The 26,283-nt window shown below is 47.1% G+C and overlaps 1 protein-coding gene across 3 annotated transcripts in view; it reads left to right on the top strand.

Annotated features, from left to right (window-relative positions):
* CUX2 (cut like homeobox 2) overlaps nucleotides 1-26,283 on the top strand; it is a 268,877-nt gene that overhangs the window by 184,598 nt on the left and 57,996 nt on the right. For all 3 annotated transcript variants that reach the window (XM_043901848.1, XM_043901847.1, XM_043901849.1), the window contains one exon: nucleotides 25,993-26,071. In XM_043901848.1, coding sequence (XP_043757783.1) covers nucleotides 25,993-26,071 — 79 coding nt within the window. The remainder of the gene's footprint in view (nucleotides 1-25,992; nucleotides 26,072-26,283) is intronic.

Raw genomic sequence — 26,283 nt, 5'->3', positions numbered from 1 at the left:
CGGTTACTCCATCAGCATATACAGAGCATTTATTCTAGGCACAGGAGCAAATAAGACAGAGTCCATTCCTTTCCAGAGCTGACCTTCTGGGAGAAGACAGATGTAATTCAGGCCCTCGCACAGCAAGTAAATATATAATTATCGTCGATAGCAGTGGCTGTGACACAAGCTTCATGGGGTTATGAGAGCATCCTGGGATGTCAGGGAGGACTCCGAGGAGGAAATGACTGTGAACTAAAGCATGAAGCGGAACATTCTAGCCACAGGAGGGGTGGAATGGCATGCCTCGTAAAAGGAGCAGTGTGTACTAATGCCCTGAGGGAGAAGGGAAGTGAGAATTTCAGGGCTGAAAGCCCGGGAGAGGTGGCCAGAGTCCCTAAGGCTCTCACCTGTGCCCTGGCTTCTACCCAACCCCCATCTACCCTGCCAAGTGCAGCATCACCTTGAGCCAGGCTTACCCTGGTACACTGGCCCCCTCTGCCTCCCCGCCCTCAAAGACCACCTTACCTCCTAAATTCCTTCTATCTTCCTTCTTCCTGGCCTTAGACCCCACAGTGTGACAGGCAAAAGTCTCTTATTTAGTTTCTCCTTGAGGTTTATAAACTCCTGCCCTCTAATACAATTCTTCTCAGCACAACTACAAAATAACAACACTTAATTAAAACGTAAAGCCAAATATTTGTGGATCAGCCAAATCCTATGTCCTGGAACTAAGCAGAGGCCCCGCCCTGAAACTCACGGACTGAGACACAGGCAGGGTCAGAGGGTGGCAGGGGGTTTCCATTTCTTGAGCACCTGCATGGCACCATACTCAAGGCTGGTGATCTGACATCTGGAATGTTTTGGGATATTCTGGAGAATCCTAAGGAAAACTGAAACTCAGGTGGAGACACAGATCACATAGCTGAGAAGTAGACGAGATGGGATTCGAACCCATTGTGTCTGCAGTAGCCACGGTGGCTCATTCCTGCAGCAACGACATCCAACATAGCAAGAGATTATTTCTCAGTCACATCACAGTCTAGTTGTGATTAATGGTGCAAAGGGGCTGTGCTGCTCACAGCCATTCAGGGATCCAGGCATCTCCTGTCTTCTGCCTCTGCCTTCACTGCATTCCAGAGTCCCCTTTGCTTAAACAGTACGTGGGGAAAGTTCTCAAGGGCCAGACCTGGAAGCGGCCACATCGTTTCTACTCACACTTCCTTGCTGCTGCTGCTGCTAAGTCACTTCAGTCGTGTCCGACTCTCAGCAACCCCATGGACAGCAGCCCACGAGGCTCCTCCATCCATGGGATTCTCCAGGAAAGAGTACTGGAGTGGGTTGCCATTGCCTTCTCCCACACTTCCTTGACCAGCACTCAATTAGAAGGTCATGTCCAATTTCAAGGGAAGCTGGTGGAAATAGAGTCTAACATGTGGCCAAGAGGGTGTTGAAAAGAAAAAATGGAGCTAGGTGAGTACATAACCCTGTGTCCTGCACTGTGGACTCGCTGATGGGTGAAGTAACTACCTCATTAGCTATTGGAGAGTGGGATGGGGCCAGGAAAACAGTAGGATGAGTACATTTTGTACAAAAGAATAGGAAATGAATTTCAAGGAGTGTGTCAAGTCCAGGAAGCAGCAGAGCAAGGGCAAGGAAGAACTTTTAATGATCTGGTAGGTGTTATAAAGCTCCTGCTCTGTACATATCTCTGTGCTGGCCTGGCTAAGAGAACAAATGAGCTTTGTCCAACAAGGAGGCCAAGCCACCCACTGGGAGCCCATGTCCGCAGTCAACTAAGAAAAAAAGCAAATGTGAAGTTAGAGCAAAATGTCCCACATGTGCCAAGAAGAAAGTGACTGCTTTATCTGCAAGCAATCAGAGAAGACTTCCTGGAGGAGGTGGAATCCCAGCTCAGGTTAGGAGGACTAGGACAGGATGGAACACAGAGAACGAGGTGTGGTAAGAGTACAAGTTGTCTTGGCGCCAGGCAGACCTGGGTTTGAGCCCCAGTTTGAACACTTGCTGGGTGATCTTAGGTCACTTCCCTTCTTCCCGACTGTTTTCTCATCAATAGATGGTTCCTAGTATACACAGGCTTATTGTGAGGATTAAATGAGATGGTCATGTTTGCAATGTTTATTAGCTCAGTACATTACACACGGAAGGCTTAAAATGAACAATTATTTCCCAGTGACTATTTGGTGAGTTGTACCATGTTTCTGGAGCTACGATATGTAGGGAGGTAAGGGAGGGGAAGAGGCAAGGAAACACATTTGGACAGGACGGGTCTGCAAATGCTGTGTTAAGTCTGTACTTTGAGATGACATGGATAAGGTGATGTGGATTCTCTTGATGTATGAGGACAGCATAACCAGGACGCTTTTCTAGAAAGATCCCTCTGGAGGTGAGTGGGGTAGGAGAGGGTCGACTTGGAAGTCAGGGTCTGGAACACTTGAGACACGTGGCAATAATGGTGTCCTGACTTGAGGCAGAAGCAGAGGCGTGGCAAAGAGAAGGCTGGTTCAAAAGAGTTTGGATGTGGGGGCCTGGCCTTCAGGTGGCTGAGGGAGATAGAAGGGCCTGAGTATCGGGCTCCAGGGGTCAGTGGGGATGACACTGTTAGCAGAAGAGTCAGAGGCAGAAGTGGTTTCTTAAAGACAAGCCCAGTTGGTTTAGACACCTAACCTCCAGGAGCCAGGGAGGCCTTGGCTCAACCCCAGCATTCTAAACACTTTACAGATATCAATTTATTATTCCCTGTGACCTCCCTATAAGGTAGATGTTGTTTTAGCAATATTTTACAAGTGAGAAGAATGAGGCACAGAGAGGTTGGATAACTTGCCCAAGGTCACACAACCAGTAAGGGGCAAAGACAAGATTTGAACCCAGGCAGTCCAGATTCAGAGTTCTTACCCTCGATTGTTATTTATTAAGCACCTACTGTGTGACAGGCCCTGGGGATCCAGTAGTGAACAAGAGCTACTTTGCCCCAGGCTCCAAGAATCCCACTCAATTTCAGAAAGGTGGCTCTGTTTATAGGTGCAGATGAACTGGCCCCAAGATACTCAGATACTGAGCAAGACCACGCAGCCAGTTGGCGGCAGAACACCTCTCTTTATTCCAGGCTTTATGTGCTTCCTACAACGCCCCATGTCCACAGGGTAGGGACACTTTGACAATTTAACCAGTCAATTATAATAATATTTTTCTCTCGGAATGTTTAAAAGAAAAAAAAAGTTGGCTTGCTAAGGTATAATCATGGCTCAGAGGCCAACCTGACATTAGTTATTAATTAGGCCATTATGCATTCCACAGTGATAATTGCTTTGCTGCAAAGTCACCAAGCATGAAACGGACCCAGCACAGAAACGCAATCTATCAATCTGAGAAGTCGCAGCCCAGTTACGTTCTCTCACCTTGAGTCGGGTGTACACCGGAGCGGGAAACAAAAAGAAATTAATGATACATCAATAGGCAACAGCAAGCTGGTCCCAGCCCGATCCTGCCCTGGGATGATCACATCCCTGGGCACAGGGATGGCATTTAAGTGAAGTTTATCAGTGAAAATGCCTATTTCTCTTTGATCTAGCCAGTGGAAATCTGTTCATCTCCTTTCCCTTTTTTTTTTTTTTCTTTTTCCATCTTGGGGAAGGAAAAAAGCCATCTGTTTGCCTCGCCTGTTGCTTTTGCAATGAGTAGGTTGAGGGTATAGCAGCTGCCAGGGCTGCCCAGGTGTTGTGAGCAACACAGCACCTCCGCCTGTCTTCTGTCTCAGTCTGGGTTCTGTCTCTGGCCTTGGTGGGCCAAGAAAGGAGACCCGCCCTGAGCCTCCAAGTGAGAGGCGTCAGTGTTGAGGACAGCTGGAGTTCCATCTTAAGAGAAAAACTTGGGGTACAAGAAACAAAAATCCACCCAAGTTAGCCTACATGAGAAACATTTATTATAATATTAACTATCTGATATTAATGGGGTATCTGTTGTCTGCCAGATGCACAGTTATGCCATTTAATCCTCCGTCTTGTGAGAGACGTTTTGGTATATGAGGAAACTGACTCATCAAGATAAAGTATCTTGCCGAAGGTCCCACCACTAGTGGTAGGATTGAGATTCAAACCCAAGCTCATGAACACAGCACTCTGCTGAGACCACATGAGGAGCACAGCTGGGCTTCCAGAGGATGGGACAAGGAACCAAAACAGCTCATAAGCAAAGAGGGTGCTTCTACAAGGGGTGAGAGTCCTTGTTCTGCCCTCTCTGTGGGCCAGCTTTCTCATACATGATAGATGGAAGTGCCTGCCCATGACAGCCATCTCAGTCCCCACATTCACCCTACTGTCACTGGAGCTAATTACCTAGACAAATAAAAATCAACCAGTCTCAGATTTAAACTTTTAGGATAATGAAGATGAGTGGCATGGACCCAGCTCTATTCTTTATCTGGCCTAATCCTGGTCTGAGGTAGTTGCTATTATTAGCCCCCTTTTACAGAGGAGAAAACTCAGAAAGGTTAGGTGACTATCCTGAGTCACAACAGCAAGTAAGTCATAGAACTGAGCCCAGCTGATACCCTTCTAGACCAGGGATTAGCAAAGTATAGCCATAATATAGCTGGGTCAAACCCAGCTCCCTTCCTGTTTTTGTAAATTAAGTTTTATTGGCACACAGCTACACACTGTCTGTGGCTGCTTTCACTCTACAAGGACCAAGTTGAATAGTTGATAGACCATATGGTGCACATAACCAAAAATATTTACTCTCTGGCCCTTTACAGAAGAGGCAAGATCAAACCTATAAATTTTGAGTTAGAGAATGGGTATCGAATTTGACTTAGAGAATGGGTATCTTCCAACAGTCATTTCTTTCATTTGTTCTTCCTTCCTCCTTTCTTCCTCCATTCTTTTACTCTTTATTATGGACAAATTCAAATATGTGAGAGTTAAAGAAAATAAAATAATGTGACCCAGTTTCAATGACTGTTCACTCATAGCCACTTCCCTTTTGCACCGCTGGATTATTCTGAAGCAAATTCAGGTCATTGTATCATTTCACCTATAAATATTTTAGTGCATGTTGTTGTTTAGTTGCTAAGTCATGTCCAGCTCTTGGGCTGTAGCCCAGCAGGCTCCTCTGTGCATGAGATTTTCCAGGCAAGAATATTGGAGTTGGTTGCCACTTCCTTCTCCAGGGGATCTTCCTAACCCAGTGGTCGAACCCACATCTCCTGCATTGCAGGCGGATTCTTTACCACTGAGCCACCTGGAAGCCATTTTAGTGTATATCTCTGAGAAATAAGGAATCTCTTTATAAACATAACCACAGTATCATCCAAAAATTTTTAATACATTTCTTTTTTTAATTGAGATGTATTTGATATATAATATTATGTTGGTTTCAGGTATAGAGCATCAATTCATTTCAGTCGCTCAGTTGTGTCCAACTCTCTGCGACCCCATGGACTGCAGCACGCCAGGCTTCCCTGTCCATCACCAACTCCCGGAGTATACCCAAACTCATGTACATCGAGTCGGTGATGCCATCCAACCATCTCATCCTGTGTCTTCCCCTTCTCCTCTTGCCTTCAGTCTTTTCCAGCATCAGGGTCTTTTCAACTGAGTCAGCTCTTCGCATCAGGTGGTCAAAGTATTGGCATTTCAGCTTCAACATCAGTCCTTCCAATGAACGTTCAGGACTTATCTCCTTTAGGATGGACTGGTTGGATCTCCTTGCAGTCCAAGGGACTTTCGAGAGTCTTCTCCAACACCACAGTTCAAAAGCATCAATTCTTCAGCACTCAGCTTTCTTTATAGTCCAACTCTCACATCCATCCATGACTACTGGAAAAACCATAGCCTTGACTAGACGACCTTTGCTGGCAAAGTAATGTCTCTGCTTTTTAATATGCTCTCTAGGTTGGTCATAACTTTCCTTCCAAGGAGTAAGCGTCTTTTTTATTTCATGGCTGCAGTCACCATCTCCAGTGATTTTGGAGCCCCCCAAAATAAAGTCTGTCACTGTTTCCACTGTTTCCCCATCTATTTGCCATGAAGTGATGGGACCCAATGCCATGATCTTTGTTTTCTGAATGTTGAGCTTTAAGCCAACTTTTTCACTCTCCTCTTTCACTTTCATCAAGAGGCTCTTTAGTTCTTCTCTTTCTGCCATAAGGGTGGTGTCATGTACATATCTGAGGTTATTGATATTTCTCCTGGCAATCTTGATTCCAGCTTGTGCTTCATCCAGCCCAGCATTTCTCATGATATACTCTGCATATAAGTTAAATAAGCAGGGTGACAATTTTCAGCCTTGACATATTCCTTTTCCTATTTGGAACCAGTCTATTGTTCCATGTCCTGTTCTAACTGTTGCTTCCTGACCTGCATACAGGTTTCTCAAGAGGCAGGTCAGGTGGTCTGGTATTCCCATCTCTTTCAGAATTTCCCACAGTTTATTTTGATCCACACAGTCAAAGGCTTTGGCATAGTCAATAAAGCAGAATGTTATGTTTTTTCTGGAACTCTTGTGGTTTTTCGATGATCCAGCAGATGTTGGCAATTTGATCTCTGGTTCCTCTGCCTTTTCTAAAACTAGTATGAAAAGATATAGAACATAATGATTCAATATTTGTATATATTGCAAAATGATCACCACAATAAGTCTACTTAACATTCCTACCACACATAGTTGCACTTTTTTATCTTAATAGTAGTTTCTTAATACCTGGTACTCAGGCAATGCTACAGTGTCCCTTATTGGCCCCTAAGTTTTTAAATCATTTTTTGGTGTATACCAGGATGGTAGTCATGTATGGATGTGAGAGTTGGACTATAAAGAAAGCTGAATGCTGAAGAATTGATGCCTTCAAATTGTGTTGTTGGACAAGACTCTTGAGAGTCCCTTGGACAGGAAGGAGATCAATCTTAAAGGAGATCAACTCTGAATATATATTGGAAGGAATGAAGCTCCAATACCTAATTTGAAGAGCTGATACATTGGAGAAGACCCTGATGCTGGGAAGGATTGAAGGCAGGAGGAGAAGGGGACAACAGAGGATGAGATGGTTGAATGGCATCATCGACTCAATTGACATCAGTTTGAGCCAACTCCAGGAGATAGTGAAGGACAGGGAAGCCTGATGCTATAGTCCTTGGAGTCGCAAAGAATCAGACGCGACTGAACAACAAGGATTCACACAGAATCCACACACTGAGACTGACTGACGTGCCTCTGAAATATGGCGACCAACTGGTTCGGCCCTGGACTGAGGGTTACCTGAGATGCAAAACTTTGGGTTTTAAAACAGAGAAGATCTTCAGGTACAAAACTTCACAGTAAAACTGGAAAAGTCCAAGACAAATTAGGACAAGTTGGTCATACTATCTCTGCTACACATTCTAATCTGTAAACATCCTGGCCATCTTTTTTTTTAACCCTGTGATCTCTGTGTGGAAATAACTGGGCTCTTTTTCCTAAAAACATTCCTCTGATCACAGCTGATTGCACCAAGGACAACATTAGTCTCAAGCGAGGTCAACAGTAATCAGTATCTCAAGAGTTTGAGTTTGGGACTAGTCCAGGAAGCCGAAAGCTGGCCTATAGAGAGCAGGGCCAGGGGACTTGCCCCTTGCAGAGGAACCACCCTCCTTGCTCTGAGCTATTCTGGTTCCTTGTCCCACTCTCTGGAAGCCCAGCTGTACTTTCTCTGGCTTCTCATGTGGTCTCAGGAGAATACTGTGTTCATGAACTTGGGTTCAAATCCCAGCCCACCACTCACTGTGGGACCGTGGGCAAGTCACCTCACCTGTAGCTGGGATTCGTTGCTTGTGTCACTGTGGTGTGGTTTGACCTGGTCCTCTGTCCTCTGTATTTGCCATGCATGGGCAGTTGGATCTAGAGGCTTGATCATATTCAGGTTTGATGTTTGAGGCAAGTCTATTCATAGGTGGTACTGAGTGTTTCCATCATACGGTGTATAATGTGCCTCCCAGTCAATTTCAAGGTGGCGGTGGGGGTCAGCTGGAGGCAGGGACCAACCTGATCAGTGACAAGCAGGTATGGCTACCTAGGGACACCTAAACCTCCCTCCCTCATATGTCAGGAGACCATAGATAATGTCCTCTGATAGTTAACCTTCATCATTAATAGTGGAAGCGGAAACTGAGAGATTTCATAGCTGTGCGAGGTAATTAAATTACTTACATGAATCCACTCACCCTTGATTATTTCCACGTTTCCCACCAAACATATGCCTCTCCTTCGTTTTCTGCCGTCCTGAGCTCTCAGCTGGAAGGATGAGGGTTGTGGGGCTTTGCAAGGGGGCTGCCTATCTTTGAGAAACAGCCAAGAAAACTGGGTTCCCCATCACTGCATTCACCCTGTAGGGCTTTCATGAGGATTTGGAGACTTAGGGTGTGTAAAGCACTTAAAGCAGCGCCTGGCACACTTTAAGCACTCAGTAAATATTTACTATTATTACTGTTTTCATTTTTTTATGCTGCTGTTACACAGGAACGGAGGCCTCTGTGGCCCCATTTTCTAATTTTTCTGGTGAGCTGGAAATCTCAATTTTTATGTATAATCTCCTGATCTCTAAATGTTGGCTAAAGATAAATATTTTTTAAAACATGAACAAAGTATATAACGAGATTTGGACCATGAGCCCCATGTTCACAACCTTGGGCTTAGAGGGGGTACAGTAAGCGTTGTCTGATTATACCAGATTGCTGCTGCTTTTGTATGTATTCAATTTGTTTCTTTCTTTTTGACAATGCTGGGTCTTCATTGCTGCGTGAGCTTCCCTCTAGTTGCGGTGTGAGGGCTTCTCATTGTGGTGGTCTCTGTTGTTGCAGAGCACAGGCTCTAGGGTGCGCGGGCTTCTGTAGCTGCGGCTCCCAGGCTCTGGAGCACAGGCTCCGTAGTCGTGGCACACGGGCTTCATTCGTCCACGGCACGTGGGATCTTCCCAGGTCAGGGATCAAACCCGCATCTCCCGCTTTGGCAGGTGGATTCTTTAACACTGAGCCACCAGGGAAGCCCCACGATTCCACCAGATTGTCTCTGACCTCAGCACATGCCACCCTGTCGCCCTCCTCTGTAGCACAACAACCTGCTCGTCCTTTGCAAGCCAGCACCGCCACCCCCTTGAAGCCCTCCTCTAGCCAGTGCCCCTGCAGAATAAACCCTTCCTTCCATGGTTCCCCCTCCTCAAAATGCTGCTTGCCTTCTGTCCTTTCCTGTGGTCTATGTCTCTCTTCTTCAGGGACTTGTGAACTCGGGCTATGGCTTATTCTTCTTGGTGTAGTGCTTAGCACATTGAGGATCATCATAATTAATAATAGCAAAACTAACATCAATTAAGTGTTGGCCAGGCTGTGTGCTAAGCAGTTTTTGTGTATATCACCTTTAATCCTTATCGTCATCCTCAGATATGGAAACAAAGTTTCAGAGAAGGCCAGTGGCTGCCCAGGGTCACAGAGAAGTGGGGGAACTGGGAATGGAATTCGACTGGAATTGAATCAGCCCACTGGGGGAAGCTGAGTCCCCGACCCCTGGCTGCACACCCTGGAGACAGAAGAGTGCCCTGAGTGTCCGGCTGCAGTTCTCACAGAGCTGTCTTGAGCCACGCTCCACAGACACCCAGAGATGATGATACTATATTTGAAAGCCTGGGCAGGTGGTGCTTCTGTGGCATTTGGGTGGCCGCCTCTCCATAAAGGGCACGTATGCTCTTTTAACTCAGCTCTTCTGGGCTGGCATTTCGGAGAACTTCCCGGGATGGCCTCAAGAGGAGAGACTACAGCCACCTGGGGCCCCTGCAGGCCCCCTGCTGCAGCAAGGATGCTGCGGCCTGTGTCCAACAGAGCCGGGGGCAGTGAGCTCAGAGGCCAGGTCAGGGTCGTAAGCCAGCTCACGGGGGGCCTGGCGCACAGACTCCTGGACTGCCCTGTGTTTCAGAGACTGGTTGTTGCCAGGCTGGCTGGGGTGGTTCTTGGCATTGCTGACCCTCAACCCACTCTGGTGATTTGGCTCCAATCCTCATGTTCCAGCGAGGGCTTTCCTAATGGCTCAGAGAGAGGGTAAAGAATCTGCCCGCAATGCAGGAGACCCAGGTTTGATCCCCGGGTTGGGACGATCCCCTGGAGAAGGGAATGGCAGTCCACTCCAGTATGCTTGCCTGGAGAATCCCATGGACAGAGGAGCCTGGCGGGCTACAGTCCATGGGGTCGCAAAGTGTCAGACATGATTGAGTGACTAACACTCACGTTCCAGCAGTTTCCACCTTTCACATTCCTTTCAATAGTGCCAACTTCTAACACCCTCAGATCCCTTTGCCGAGAAATCCAAGAACCGTCTGTGGATGGCTTGGCCAACCTCACTCCATGTTTAACACTGAACAAAGCATATCTTAACTGCTGGAGTCTCCACACATAGGCTGGATTTGGTGTCCCTACTGTCTAGGTGGGGAAACTGAGGCACAGAGAGGCCACGGAAGGATATTCACTCATCATTAAGTGCCGGTGGGTGCTTCACCTCCATGATTTGATGCTCCTGCCAGCCTGTCACATCATTGTACCCATTTTATAGTTGAGAAAGCTGAGGCACAGAAGGCTTAGTGACTTGCCCAGAGTCACACAGCCAGAGATGCAAGGTTTAGACGTAGGTCACTCAGAAGCTGACTCCAAAGCTTGTGTGCTTTCCAGCCCTTCCTCGAACCTGCGAGCCTTTATTAAGCCCCAGCTGTGTGCATCTCCTTGCTATCCTCCCGCCCTCACTCTCCCCTTTCCTCTGTGACCCAGTTAGCGCCGCCATTCCCATCAGAACACGACAGCCGAGCCCTGCAGGTCTTTCTCCACTGTGCCTGTGAGAGTTTCTCATCACTTTGCAAGGCACAGAATCCTCCAGGTGCTCTGAGTGGCCCCTTTCTGTGGTCCCAGGTAGACTTGAATTTGGGAGGGCCTGATCATGTTCATTCAGGGAGGAGAGCTCACACAGGATTTTGTTGCTATTTGGAAAGGCACTTTGGCAACCATGTGGGGCTGCCTGGACGCGAGACGTAGGACCAGTACAGGACACCCTGCTTATCACTCCTGTTTCTCCTAAGCCTGTGAAATCCCTGTTTGAAGGGTGAAGTTGAGGGAGGGGGCTGGTGGAACTCAAGAAGAATGTGGAGAAACCAAAGCGAGGCGAGAAATGGTTCCGGTCTAGGCCAGAGTGAGAACGCCACTGCCCAGGGGCCCCACACCTGTACTGCAGGTACGTGGGAGGCCGGGGTGAACTGCCGACCCCAGGCCTATCTTAATGCGAGACTGCTGCTTGGCCCCAGGCGGCAGTTGTCGGTGGAAATGTGGGCCCAGGCTGGCCAGATCCTCTGATTTTCCAAGAAAATCCAGCAATTTAGATCTCTTCTGGTTTTGAAATGCTGGCTCTGTATATATGCACACATTTTCATGCTCACAGTACTTTATGGAGGTGTAATTTGCATATGGTAAAATGCGCAAATCTTAAGTGTATAACTTGATGAATTTTTATGGCTCAAATATTTTTAAACACTGGAGGGTCCAAGAAAACATGTATCTGGACCTGGACCCATTGTCGATGACCCCTGTTGCGCCGTCTGACACCCGTGATCGAGGTAGGATGCTCACATAGTATCCCAGGGATGGGGGGCCGGCTTTTGGAGAGAACTCAGTGGTGACCCCATTACCACTGTGGCTGAGGGCACATGCTCTGGGGTCCAGGGAATGAATCCTAACTCTGCCCCTTGCTGTGTGACTTTGGGCAAGGTAGATTTCTCTGATGTCTTGTTTTCCCCACCAGTAAAATCAGGTAGATAATGATACTGACCTCACGGGGCTGGTGTGCAGATTGAATGTGTTAATGTAATCAACACTGAAAGCATTGCCTAGTGCCTAGTACCTGCCCTATACAATAGACTATTTCTTCGAGCAGTTTTAGGTTTAGAGAGAATTTGAGCAAGAGGTATAGAGCTCTTTACCCCAATTTCCCCTATTAACATCTTGCATTAGTTCACCACATTTGTTACAGTTGATGAACCAATATTGATACAGTATTATTAACTAAAGTCCATGATTGACATTAGGAGGTCACTTTTTCTGTTGTACAATCTTCCTTTACAAATGCATAATGTGTATCCACCATCACAGTATCATACAGAATAATTTCACTGTTGCTTGAAATCAGGAATTGTTAGTCGTCACTGCTGTGGTTTATGAATAACTTCTAGTGGGCATGCAGGAGCCCTATTCCTTGGTCTGCCTTGTAGGAAAACACAGCATATTCAGGCCTGAGAGGGGGACGTTTTAGGGGTAAACCTGAGTCTGTTCTAATTTACCAAAAACAGAAGCTACTCTGCCACTTCAAGTGGGAAGTTGCACGAATCCAGGCCCAAATTCTGTGCTGCACAGCTGGCTCTGAATCCAGAGAGGCGGTTCACACCCTGCCTCGACTCCTTCTGTGTGACTTGGAACCACCATATCAGCGTCTCTGGGCCCCTCACACAAGAACCATCCTCCCTGCCAGAACCCCCTCTGGGAGTGTGTGGAAGCTCAGATGCACTAATTCCTGTGGAAGGTCTTTATAAATTATAAAAAGCCCTAGATTAAAATTGGAAGGTATTATGATTATAATCAGTTATACAGAAAAACTGTGCTGTTGAAACAGGCCTGGCTGTCAAAGGCTGAGCCACAGAATTCGGTTGCATACAGGGGCTTCATGGCAGTTGTCCGTGGCTTGTCCTCCAGGATGAGGTAGCCAGAAAGGCAGGCACACAGCTAGAGCCTGCCTGGACCAGCAAGGTCCAAGCTGGGGCACCCACCCCTGGGTTGTTTCTGTTCTCAAAGTCTGCCAGCCGAATGCCAATCAGCATGGAGCCATGTTTGTGATACTGGGAGCTCCCAAAAACAGCAAATTGGACACAGATGCTCCCAGTGCCCATGAGAATGAATCTCAGTCATCTGACTTCATATACTGGCCACACCCTGGGCAGGATGGGAAACCTCACTTCTGCCCTGCCCTCATGTATAAACGACTTTAATAGCTTTTCAACTCATTATATGAGCACATAGTTGATTTTTTTTTTAATACCCCAAAGCAAAATGTATTTGTAAGGCACTAAAGAAAGCCTCCTGTCCCTTTTATGCTGGGAGCCCTCGGAAGAGAAGTGAAATTGTGTATTTGCTGCTAAAAAAAGCTCTGGCTTATACAATTTTAACAATAGAAAAATGATCTTTGTGCTTCAGTGCATGGATGCTTAAAGGAAAACAGGCAGTCTGTTCAGGTGGCTGGTGAATTACAAATGAGTGGTTCGCCTTTGTTTTGAGTGACAAGCAATTTAAATGCAGTCTTATGTGGAGGCCTGGAAATTCTTTTCCCCAGAAGAGAGAGAAAGAGCATGAGAGGAACAGGGAAAAAAAGCTTCCTTTTTTTGAACTGAGAGATTATATTAGTTGCCGCTGAGCAGAGGTGAGAAGTTAGAACTTCATTTGATAATTATAAAATCAGTAGTTTGTGATTGGACGTAATTGATGATTATACTGTTGCTAATAGCAGGCCTGCCAGCCTGCACTTGTGGGACATTTCATTTTTGCACCGCTTCCAAGCCGTGAAAGCCAGCCCGGCGAGGGGCACTGCTTATGAGATCTCGGAGCCTGACATAAATGCATTTGGGGGCCCGTATTATGTTGGATAAAAAGTGTTCATTAATGCCGACATTTGAAAACACTTTGCTCTGTGCCTTATTTTTAGCCTGGGAATAATTACAAATATTAAAATAAAATTGCACGGTGTTTCTCTTTCCTGCCTCATGTGCTCCCAGCAGACCCACCCCTTGGTCCAAGCCTGGGTGGGTTTCTGAGGCCTTCCACTGCTTTTGATTAAAATCCCAGGGAGGTGGAGACCAATGTATGGAGAGTGTCTGTCTGTCTTTCTGCTTAGGTGAGTTTGAGTAAGGGACTGTAAACCCAGCACCTTCACTTTACAGATGGGGAAGCTGAGGCTCAGAAAGGGGGCATGACTTGCCCAAAGGTGAACAAGGACCCAAGGCCCCAGCTGAAACCCAAACCCAGGCCTGCCCACTGCCAAGTCCAGCATTTCCTGTTTCCCACCTTGCTGTCTGCTTCTCTGAGATGCTGGGACCTCCCAGGCAGATCCTGGGCCTGTGTGCCCTCGATCTATGTGTGACTCCATCAGAGAGCTGGCACGATATCTCCACAGAGCCCTCAAGGTTGCAGCATAATCTGGGCTACTTGCAGGGTGTCATTCTTCATCATCTTTCTAGGCACGGGTTTTTATTTAAGTTTGTAGTTCAGAAGGATTAGCTCCAAGAGCCTCTTTAACTCCTTCCTTATCTCATTCATTCATTTTTTCAGTCTGTGGATTTAGTGCCCACTCCTGATTTGCCTCTGAGGGAGGAGAAAATCACAGCATCAGCTGTTGAAGATGATCCAGTTGTTCACACTGGACCATGAAATGTCCTCATCGCCCCTCTTCCTTTCACTATCCCCCCGTATCTACACTGTATTTTGAGAAACAGATCCTGTGGCTGGACCTTCAGGATGGATCCTGAACCCCAGGACTTCCCCTCACCTCCACTGACTCCACCCTCTCGGAAATGCCATCCTTCTCACTTGGACTGTTAAAGTAGCCACCTCCCTGGTCACCCTGCTCCCACCCCAACCCCCCTCAGCCCATTGTGCACACAATAGCCTGGGGGATCCTATTGAAACATTTGTAGACCATGTCCCTCACCTCCTCTAAACCCTCCCATGGCTCCTCATTCCTTTCCAGGGAAAAAGTCCTAGTTCTCACAGTGACCTCCAAAGCTCTGCCCTCTACCCTTTGATCCCTGACTTCTCCTCTTCCCCTACCTTCTCCCACTGCACTGGCCTCTTTGCTGTTACTCAAACAAGCCAAACATACTCCTGCCCCAGGGCCTTTGCACCTGCTATTCTGTCCCCTAGAATACTCCTCCCTTGAGATGGCCGAATGACACTCTCCCTTCTCTTCTACAAGTCTGCTCAACTCTCCTTTTCTCCCAAGGCCTTCCCTGGCCCTACAAGGCGGGACACACATCCCTGCCCCAGACTCCTATCCCCTCCCAGCTGTGTTTTCTTCCCTTGCACTTGATCAGATTCTCACTTTCTGTATCATGATTTCTTCTGTTGCTTGCGTCAGCTCTGCAAGGGTACAGGTTTGGATCAGTCTGACTTAGGTGCTGAATGCCCAGTGCCTAGAACAGCTCCCATCCCTCAAAGATGCTCAATAAATACCTACTGAGAAAATGAGTTTATTGGACATCAGTTATGTGTCAGGCACTGTGTTAACACTTTACACGCATTATTTTATTTCACTTTTTTAAATGCCAAAGAAGTTGGCCCAATTTGGTGATATATGTGCTGTTACTTTTCTCTATTATTTCTATTTCTCTTCTTTTAATAACTGCATATGAAATTAAGTCAAATAATCCTTGATTAAATATTGAAATTCTTAAAAAGAAAAATGCCAAACCCCCCCCCCCCCCAGTCCTAGCTGTCTAGATGCTCACGATCTGGTTAGGAAAATAAAACAACATCCAGATGAGAAGTTAGCCTAAGCATGGGCATGTCATCAGATGCTGACTGATGGGTGAATGCCTGGCGTTCAGAGGAGGTCGGGACGAAGCATAAACTCTCCCTTAACTAGACACGAGCCCCGATCAGGATGCCTGGTACTTCTCCAGACATGTCTAAAGAGGGTCCCCCACTGCTATCAGTTCCTCTCCAGCCTGAGGATCACCCCTAAGGATGACACATAGACGGTGACTGTCATTCTTCAGCAGGCATTTATTGAACACCTCCTGTGTGCAAGGCTGTGTGAACAGACAGATCCACTCTCCCCTGATGGGACTATGACCTAAAGAACTGACAAACCCAGCCATGAGATGCCAGCTTCTGGAGCTAGATGGGCAGCTCTGGCTACCACAGCAGAGTACCACAGACCAGGTAGTTTAAACAACAGAATTTTATTTTCTCACAGTTCTGGAAGCAGGGAAGTCCAAGATCAAGGTGCTGGCAGGGTTGGCTTCTGGTGAGAGTTCTCTCCTTGGTTTGCAGATGACTGCCTTCTTACTGTGATCCTCTGCTTCTGCATCCCTTGTGCCTCTTCCTATAAGGACACCAATCCTGTTGTATTCAGGCCCCACCAATATGACTTCATTTAACCTCAGTTACCCCTTTAAAGGCCTTATCTCCAAATACAGTCACATTGGGGGTACACAGTTCAGTCCTCCCACCTCTTGGCAGTTTTGCATGGATTGAGTGAGTTAATTGTGTAAAGCATTCCTTGTGTTTGAGGGTCTTAGGGAGAGGGGGCAAGATACGCCTCTGGGGCATGCGCATAGTGGGTGCTGAGTAAGGATCTGAGGAGGATCTAGAAGCTGGACCTCCAGCCCTGGAAGAGGGGATTTCAGAGCTCAAGCTTGAATTTGAATTAGTGTCTTATATCTGACGATTCAAAATGTATTTATGATTTATACCTGAGTATTTGAAACAGTGACAGGTGGCCAAATGTGTTAATTTTATCCCATCCCATCAGGCTCTAGAAGTGGCTTCTGCCGGCTCCTGAGCCTCGACTAGGATGGGGCCTCTCTGGGACCCTCCCTGACCCCGCCCTGGGAATGCCCCTGAGATCTCAGAAGGCCAGAGAGGATCCCTGCCTTCTGCCCTGTCCAGGCAGGAGCTGAGAGAGCCCAGCTCAACAACAGCTACCAAAAACAAGAGCCAAACTCTTATTTCTTATTTAAGCCCCAACATTAAATTGTAATTTTCATTTGCTCAACCACATCAATGATGTATGGGAGAGTGAGAGTTAGTGCCTGCCTGGGAACAAGGCCCCCAGCAAACTCACTCTGTGAGGCAGAGGAGTCAGGTCCTGCTGAAAGCCCCCGGGCACTAAAGCACTAAGCCTTCTGTCCGCTGCCCACCTGCAAACCTAGCTAGCTCCTCCAGCTCTCTGATATTCCAGGCCCTCATCTGGGAGATTCAGTCCCCAGTGGGGGTTAGAAGCAGGGGCTTTGTCGTCTCCCTGAGCTGGGTCTGCATCCCAGCTCCCACACGGTGTGGTCTTCGCCCTTCTGTACCTTGATATCTTCATCTGTTAAATGGGCCGTAACACCCCCATCGACCTGGGTTGTGGGGGTTAAATGAGTTACTATGTGTCAGATACTCAGTAGTCATTGTTACTGTTGATGATAATAATTCTCCTATCAACTGAACAAGGTAATCGCCTTTTACAAGTTGTAGGACATCAGAATTTTATTGTGAATAAAAGGAATTTATCACATAGGGTAAGATGTGTGCCTTCTCATCCTGGGCTGGAGTCTTTACAGTCCAGAATACATGTATTTCTCTCAACACAATAGCCAAGAAGATCTTCAGCTGGTTGTAGACTGCTCTTGTGGGGTGTCTCCCTGAGTCTGCTCCTTGCTTTTGGCTAAATGCATCCCCACACGCCTCCCTACCTTCAGCCCCCACTGTGTCCTGGATCAGGATTTTACCTCCCAATCGTCTCTCCAGTCAGTTCTTCTCTCCCCATCTCATCCCCACCCTGGGCCTGGACCATCACCTCCCCCAGACCCTGCAGCAGCCCCTGAGCACTCAGCACGAGCCCCTTCCCCTCTGGCACATCTGAGCCAGTCCTGCCGCAGCCTCGTGGTGGCCAGGGTTTCCTCCTGCTCCTCTGCATGGCCCGCAATCCCTCCTCCATCTTTCTCTGTGCTCCACACCCCTCCTCCTCTCACTCTGAGCCCTCATTCCATCTGCTTCCATGTCTGCGCCTCCGTCACCCTCCGTGAACCCTCCTCCTGTCTGCTCCCCTCCGTGTCTGTGAACCCCCAGCTCTCTGTCCCCTTACTGTCTGTGCCCCTCACTCTTTGCGTATCCTCACTCTCTATGCCCACTTCCTCCTTGTCTCCCCTCAGTCTTCCTTTTTTATCTATTTTTAGTTATTTATTCCTGTGGCTGCGTTGAGTCTTGGTTGCCGCATGCCCGATCTTTGATCTCTGTTGCGGCATGCAGTGTCTTTCATCATTGTTGTGCACAGACTCTCGTTGCGGTTTGGGCCTCAGTAGTTGGTGTGCACAGGCTTAGTTGCTCCACGGCAGGTGGGATCTTACTTCCGTGACCAGGGATCAAATCCACATCCACTGCGTTGCAAGGCAGATTCTTTACCACTGGACCACAAGTGAAGTCCCTTCCCCTCATTATTCTTGCTCTTCTTTGCTCGCCATGTGCCCCTAGATCCTCACTCCCCAGAAGGAGAACCCAGGCTTCCGAGGGTGTGAAAGGACACGCTCCCACCCACCTCTCCCCCACCCTGGGCTGATGCCTTTCCTCCTCAGATCTCCTTCCTCTGCCTTCTCCTCAAAGGCACTGATTCTGAGACCCTGTGAATACTCACCTCTCGACTGCACATCCCTCGTCAGTTTCTTCCAGAATTCCTGCAGCATCCGATTCCCCTTGTCTCTCAGAACCACCATGCCCCACCATCACCAGAGCCCAGGACCCAGGGGTAGAGGGCAGCTGTTATCAAAGTGTGTTTAACAGAACCCTAGTTTCTAGGTTTATTCTGTGACGCAAATATTCCAAGACCAAATGCATTTGGGAAAACACTGGGCTAAGCCAAGCTGAAGCGCACTTTCTCCTGCAGCTCTTGTCAGAGCATCCAGTGTGCTAGTGGATTTGCACAGTGCACAGAGAAAGCAAGTGGGTCCAGGCTTGATCACACATCCCTGTTTTCACACCCAGGGCGCTGTGCAACACCCTTTGAGAAACAATGGTTTCTAGTTGCAGTTCTGGGCCCTGGAATGAGAGGATGCTGGGCGTGGATACCAGCCCCATCAGTAACTAGTTCCTTCCATCTTGGCCAAGTGACTTGGCTGCCCCCAACCTGTTTCTTCCTCTGTAGGGTGGGAGCGGTAACCGTGCTCACATCTCAGGGCTGTCTGCAAAGATTCCAAAGAGAAGGCACTGAACACGGAATAAAGGTTCGGTTTCCAGGAACTCTGCCTGTTTATTGTGACCAGCTTGGCACGGAGCCGTTCTCAGTAGCCAGTAGATGTCACTGCCATCTCAGACGGCTCATAGAAGCACAGCCTCGGGGGTCCCCAAACTTGCTGGTTTTTAGCCACGTGACAGACAAATGCTCAGCAGCTAGAACAGACTTTTGCTTCTCTGGCTTAACCAGTTCTCCACCTGTTACTTCCAGACTCAGGACCAAACACATTTTCACCCCTTCTATTTCATCAGGTGGTGTGAATGCCACCTGCTTCATCAGAAGATGCTGAGCTATTTCTGATGGTGACCTTCTTGGTGTCTGTAGCTGGCCACCACCTCATCCTCCTCCTCTTCCTCCCCCCAGATGGCCTTCAGAGATCTGCCCGTCCCAAGCCAAATCTGTCCTTCTGGACCCTTTCCTCCTGCTCTTCTGTATGATGGGACCCACCCGTGAAACACGTGGCCTTTTATTTATGCTGAGCTCACCTGTTCTCGGCATGTGGGTGAAATGCATTAGAGTTGCAGCTCTTGGAAAAGATATCTTGTATGGTTGGAAAAAGAATTACTTGCTTTATTAGAAAGCTTTTTTCCCATTTTCCATGGTACTCTTTGCCACGTGTTAGCCCATTCCTCCCCCAACAGCCTCTTAGGCAAATGGAGATTATTCTTCCCACTTGGTGGATGAACGAACTGAGGCCAAGAGATTCTTCATGACACTGGGCTCAGCAGCTGATCAGACTCGGATACCATCAGGCCTGGCCTTCTAGAAACAGACAGGGTCATAACTCTAAAACCAGACTGAATGAGGCAGAACTTCCAAACGATTAATGTCTTCAAGAGTCATATTTACTGTGGGAGGCCCTAAATTTAAACTAACTCAAAGTTAGTGCCCTTCCAGGATGTTTTTTGATCCCTGCTTTTGAATGTATTGTCCAGCCATTAGGTGAACCTCTAAAACAGGTATCAGCAAATATTTTCTATTAAGGGCCAGAGAGCAGATATTTTCAGTGTTGCAGCCAGTGTCTCTATCACAACTATGCAACTCCACCACTGTAGCAGTAAAGCAGCTAAATGGTGACCTTCTCGGTGTCTGTAGCTACAGTCATTCATAATGATTGTAGCTGTGTTCCAATAAAACTTTATTTAAACAGATGAAGGGTCACATTTGGCCCAAGGGTCATAGGTTTTCTAACCTTTAGTCTAAAACAACGCTGTCCAGTAAAAAGTAGAATGCAAGCCACATAAGTAATTTAAATTTTTCTTGTAGCTACATTTTAAAAAGTAAAAAGAAATAGGTGAGTTCAACTTTAATAGTATATTCTATTTCACCCAACATGTCCACAGTATTGCTTGTTCCTTGGAAGGAAAGCTATGACAAACCAGGATAGCATATTACAAAGCAGAGACATCACTTTACCAACAAAGGTCCATATAGTCAAAGCTATGGTTTTTCCAGTAGTCATGTAGGGATGTGAGGGTTGGATCATAAAGACGGCTGAGTGCTGAAGAATTGATGCTTTTAAACTATGGTGTTGAAGAAGACTCTTGAGAGTCCCTTGGACTGCAGGGAGGTCAAACCAGTCAATCCTAAAGGAAATCAGTCCTGAATATTGGAAGGACTGATGCTGAAGCTCCAATACTTTTTCTACCCAATGCAGAGAGCCCAGTCTTTGGAAAAGATCCTGATGCTGAGAAAGATCGAAGGCAAAAAGAGAAGGGGACAGCAGAAGATGAGATGGGTAGATAGCATCATCAACTCAATGGATGTGAATCTAAGCAAACACTGGGAGACAGTGAAAGGCAGGGGAGCCTGGCGTGCTGCGGTCCATGGGCTCACAGAGAGTCGGACACAGCTTAGCGACTGAAAAAAACAAAGCGTCCACAATATTGGGCTTCTTTGGCGACTCAGTGGTGAAGAATCTGCCTGACAATGCAGGAGCCTAGGGTTCAATCCCTGGATCGGGAGGATTCCCTAGAGTAGGAAATGACAACGCACCCAGTATTCCTCAGTGGGATAATCCCAAGGACAGAAGAGCCTGGCAAGCTACAGTCCATAGGGTCGCGAAGAATTGGACACGACTGAGCGACTGAGTGCACACGCACATCCACAATATTATCATTTCAACATGAAATCAATATAAAAATTACTGAGATATTTTACATTCTTTTTTTTTTTTTCATTCTAAAACCTAGAAATCCCGTATTTTACACATGCAGCCTATCTGGGTTTGAATAGTCACATTTCAAGTGCTCACTGGCCACGTGAGCTAGTGCTTACTGTGTTGAACAACATCGCTTTTGTGGGGCAGGCTGAGGTTGCAAGGAGACAGTTGTGGAGATAATCAGTACACAACCGATAAGCACCATGAATGAACAGTAGAGGGCGCTGTGGGTCTGCATGCTGCGTTGCTTAGTCATGTCCGATTCTTTGCAGCCCTGTGGGCCCTATCCTTCAGGCTCCTATCCATGGGATTCTCCAGGCAAGAATACTGGAGTGGGTTGCCATGCCCCTTCCAGGGGATCTTGGTGCTATGGGCATGGACCAGGAAATAATAACAGAATCTTCTGGCACTTGCCCCTACTTCTGCCCTGAACTCCTTTTTAGAAGTCAATTTTGTTGTTCAGTTGCTCAGTTGTGTCCAACTCTTTGCTACCCCATGGACTGCAGCATCCCAGGCTTCCCTGTCCTTCACTGTCTCCCAGAGTTTGCTCAAACTTATGTCCATTGATCGGTGATGCCATCCAACCATCTCGTCCTCTGTCGTCCCCTTCTCCTCCTGCCCTCAGTCTTTCCCATCATCAGGGTCTTTTCTAATGAGTCAGCTCTTTGCATCAGATAGCCAAAGTATTGGAGCTTCTAATGTATCAAAGTATCAGTATTCTAATGTATTATAATCAGTATTCTATTGTGTCAAAGTATCAGTCCTTCTAATGAATATTCAGGATTGACTTCCTTTAGGATTGACTGGTTTGATCCCCTTGCAGTCCAAGGGAAGTCAATAGAACTTATTTTTTAAATATTTATTTATTTACTTGCACCAGGTTTTAGATGCAGCATGCGAGAACTTTAGTTGCGTCACGTGGGATCTATTTCCCTGTCCAGGGGTCAAACCCAGGCCTCCTACCTTGGGAGTGCAAAGTCTTAGGGCTTGATTCAGCAGCACATTACTAAAATGTGAGTGTGGAGTCTTAGCCACTGAACCACCAGCAAAGTCCCTCAGTAGAGCATTCTTATGCCTTTCCCCAAGCTACAGTTACTACACATGCTTAGCACAGACAACCATAAAATGAAGTATTCAGACTTTCTGTTGACTGATCTTTGATGATTCTCCATCTAGGGTTCTGGCGATGAGTTGCTTTTGTTTCTCAGGGCTTTTCTTGGGCCTCAGGTTAGCAGCACAGCGGTTCTTGATCTGGTACAGCCATAGGTGGCATCTCAAGGCATCAGCACCCAAATGGGGCCCGAGCGACTGTCCTCACTGGCTGGGATGGGTTTTCTCTGCAGGAGAAAGGGGCCCACATCTGGATTCAGAACAGTAATTTCAGCCACCAGACCTGGTGTGAATCTCACTCTGCCATTTACTTACTGGGTGACCTTAGAAGAGATACTTAACCTCACTGAGCCTTGGTTTCCTCATCTGTACAATGGGGATAATGACAGAAGCTACCTCCAGTGATTGGTGTGTCCATGGAGAGAGATGATTATGAATAGTAAGAGCATCTGGTACATGGTGGGCTTGTCAGGTGGTTCAGTGGTAAAGAATCCTCTTGCCAGTGCAGGATATGTGGGTTAGATCCCTGGGTGGGAAGATTCTGTGGAGAAGGAAATGGCAACAAACTCCAGTATTCTTGCCTGGAGAATCCCCATGGACAGAGGAGACTGGCGGGCTACAGTCCCTGGGGTTGCAAAGAGTTGGACATGACTGAGTGAGCATATGTACATGGTACATGGTAAACTCTGAATATTATATTATTATTATTGTTGTTGTTGTTATTGTTATTTGGGCATCAGGGATGTCCCTCCAAACTCTGAATTAATTGCCCCCTCCTCACATTACTCTGGAGACCCCAACATTTGCATCACCTCCTATGTTCCTTTTTTTCATAGCTGTGTCTCCCACTCAGCTGTGAGTCCCCAGAGCAGGAACTGTGCCTTGTACATCTTAGCAAGAATAAAAACCTTCCCTTTGCCTAGGTTCTAGAACATTCGTTCTGTCCATCACCAGCTTCCCCTAATGGAGAGAGAATTCCTGGTGTTCCTTCCACCCGTCAAACTGGGTCAGTCTCGCCACACTTACACACTCTCAAGACCCCTGTGCTTTTCCTTTGAAGCGTTTAGCACATGTAATTAATGAATTATCTGGGGAATCTGCTTTAATGTTGGTCTTCCCACTGAACTGTGAGTCCCATGAGGGTGGGGCTGGAGGCTGCACTATTCATCACTGAGTTCTCAGTTCACAGTACATGGCACATAGCAGGTGCTCAGGAAATGCTTGTTGAATGAATGAGAGACTGTCATTCACTCTGGAAGGTAAGCGATCAGAGACTGCTCTCAGAATAACGAGAGCTTAAAGAGCTTTTGTAACTGACCTTTTTAAAATCACTTGCTCAACATCCACCATACATTTCTGTCCACCTCTCTTAAATAACAAATTCTCAGTGGACCTTGTAAAACCTTCAAGCTGTGCTGTCCAATAGAAATATAATATGATCCATGGATATACTCTTACATTTTCTAATACCTACTAATTTTAAAAAGTAAAAGGAAACAGGTGAAATGAATTTTAATAATATATTTTATTTAACCCAGAATGCCCCCAAATTTATCACTTCAGCATGCAATCAACATAAGGATAGCTGATAGCGATTGTACAGTCTCTTTTTTTGAACTAAGTCCAAAATTCAATGCATATTTTGTACTCATAGCACATCTGGATTTGGACTTGCCACATTTTCAGTGCGTGGTACCCACATGAGGCTCATGGCTGCCATACAGGAAGCTGTAGAGAAACCACTGTGGTTTTCAAATTCTTCTTCCCAGAGTATAAACCACTGTGTGAGGAGGCAAGCCTTTTCTCACACCTAAGAAAAGATGAACACAGGTGAAGCTGATCAGGCAGCACTGGACAGAACCTATCCCCATAAGAGACAAGAAGGAAGGGGTTGATCATACCACGAGGTGACATGCCTGTGGGGCTTAATGCATGCCAGAAATTTTGCAGCTACCTTTACATTGTGCTAATTCAGTTGATCTTCTAGCAGAACTTTGAGGGAGGCTGTACTCTTATTATCGCCATTTTACAGATGGGGAAGTAGAAGCACAGGGATTGAAGTGACCCACTTGATCAAGGACAGGTAATAAGTGGTGGAGCTGGGATGTGAACCCAGGCAGCCTGGCTCCAGGACCTGTGCCTCGGTTGGTCACCTCTGTGAGCAGACTGTCTCAGAATTGGCCCCTGACATTTCTCCACGATGCTGTCACAGACAGGACCTAGAGTTGGTGCTACCCACTTGGATTTGTTAACACAACAAATTATGTCGAGCCCCTTCTGTGCACCAGACCGCACGCTCACAGAGCTCACTTGTGAGTGAAAGTTGCTCAGTCATGTCTGACTCTTTACAACCCCATGGACTATGCAGTCCATGGAATTCTCCAGGCCAGAATACTGGAGTGGGTAACCTCTCCCTTCTCCAGGGTATCTTCCCAACCCAGGGATTGAACCCAGGTCTCCTACATTGCAGGCGGAGTCTTTACCAGCTAAGCCACAAGGGAAGCCCAAGAATACTGGAGTGGGTATCCTATCCCTTCTCCAGGGGATCTTCCTGACTCAGGAATCGAACCAGGGTCTCCTGCATTGCAGATGGATTCTTTACCAACTGAGCTATCAGGGAAGCTCACTTGGAGGGGAGAAATTCAGTAACAGACACTCACCTAGATGGCATCACTGGGATTCGTAGGAAAAGCCCAACCCTGAAAGAGGGCATTGACAAGTAGACACTCTGATAGATTCATCATTTAGGAAGTTGGCACCAGAGGGAGAGGTATGTCGGTGTCAGGGAGAATAAAGCTCCATTCCAGTCCAAAGGGGGATGCCCAGCCTGGTGTGTCCTCGAGGAGGTAGGGATGCTGGCCTGTGGGTGCCAGGAGCTCAGCCCAGCAGTGTGCCGGAGAGCCCCAGGACTATGCCGAAGGGACTGTCCGCCAAGAGCCAGCATCAGGTTAGCTGCGAGGCCAGAGCTCGGAATTCACAGCCAGGAACGAAGGGAGGAGATGATGCTAAGCCCCAGAAACACATCTTGTGGAGTCTCACTGACAGGACAAAAAAAAAATGCCCATAAGCAAGAGAACAAGTGCATGAAAGTAGCTCCTCACCACTGGTCATCCAGTCATTGGTGTGTTCATCAGTCAGGAAGCATTTATTGAGCACCTTTGGTATGCTAGGAACTGTTTGACATAACTGTCACTCAACATTTGTTGAAACTGGTATCTTACTAGAGAGTCAACAATTTCTCTTTAATTAGCAGTGTCAAGAAATATGCCTCAGATGTGTCCCCCTTTCCCTTAAAACATGTGTCATACTTGAATCTCCAACATTGCCTGTTAATAACAGTAAAAACAGTTAAGAGCTGTTAATAACCTACTGTGTGCCAGGCCCTGTGCTAAGTACTTATATACAGTTTCATTTAACCCTCATAGCTGGCCTAGCAAGTTGTTTCTGTTATTTACCCCATTTTACAGATGAGGAAACTGAGGATCAGAGTGGGCAGTGATTTGCCCAGGGTCACAGAGCCAGATGCAGTGGAGCTGGGACTTGAACCCAGGCTTTCTACACCATACTTGGAACCTTCATTTCCCTTCTTCCTCCCCTCAATCCCATGTTTGCGCATGTGGAGAATGATCACATTTGGTTATAGACTCCGATGCCATGGTCACACGTGATTCTTTCTCTTGTTGTTTCCAAAGGTGGTGGCTCTTAGTAAGAGAAGTCAGGAGGCCGAAGCCGCTTTCCTGAGTGTTTACAAGCAATTAATTGAAGCACCAGGTAAGACTTGCTTGGGCTCCATAATTGAATAAAAACCAAAAAGAAATTGCCATGAGGACTGTTACACAGGGGCCTTCTCTCAGTGGGTTCTGGGGACAGGCCAAGACTCCTGGGCAAGGCCAGGCCCCGCCATGGGTAGGAGTTGTGGAGACTGAGGGGGTCTACACCCATTCTGGTGTGATGTGTCCCTACCTGACTCGTCTATCTTACCG

The sequence above is a fragment of the Cervus elaphus genome, chromosome 5, assembly GCF_910594005.1.
Source record: "Cervus elaphus chromosome 5, mCerEla1.1, whole genome shotgun sequence".
NCBI lineage: Eukaryota > Metazoa > Chordata > Mammalia > Artiodactyla > Cervidae > Cervus > Cervus elaphus.
This window is presented reverse-complemented; position numbering and strand designations above follow the sequence as displayed.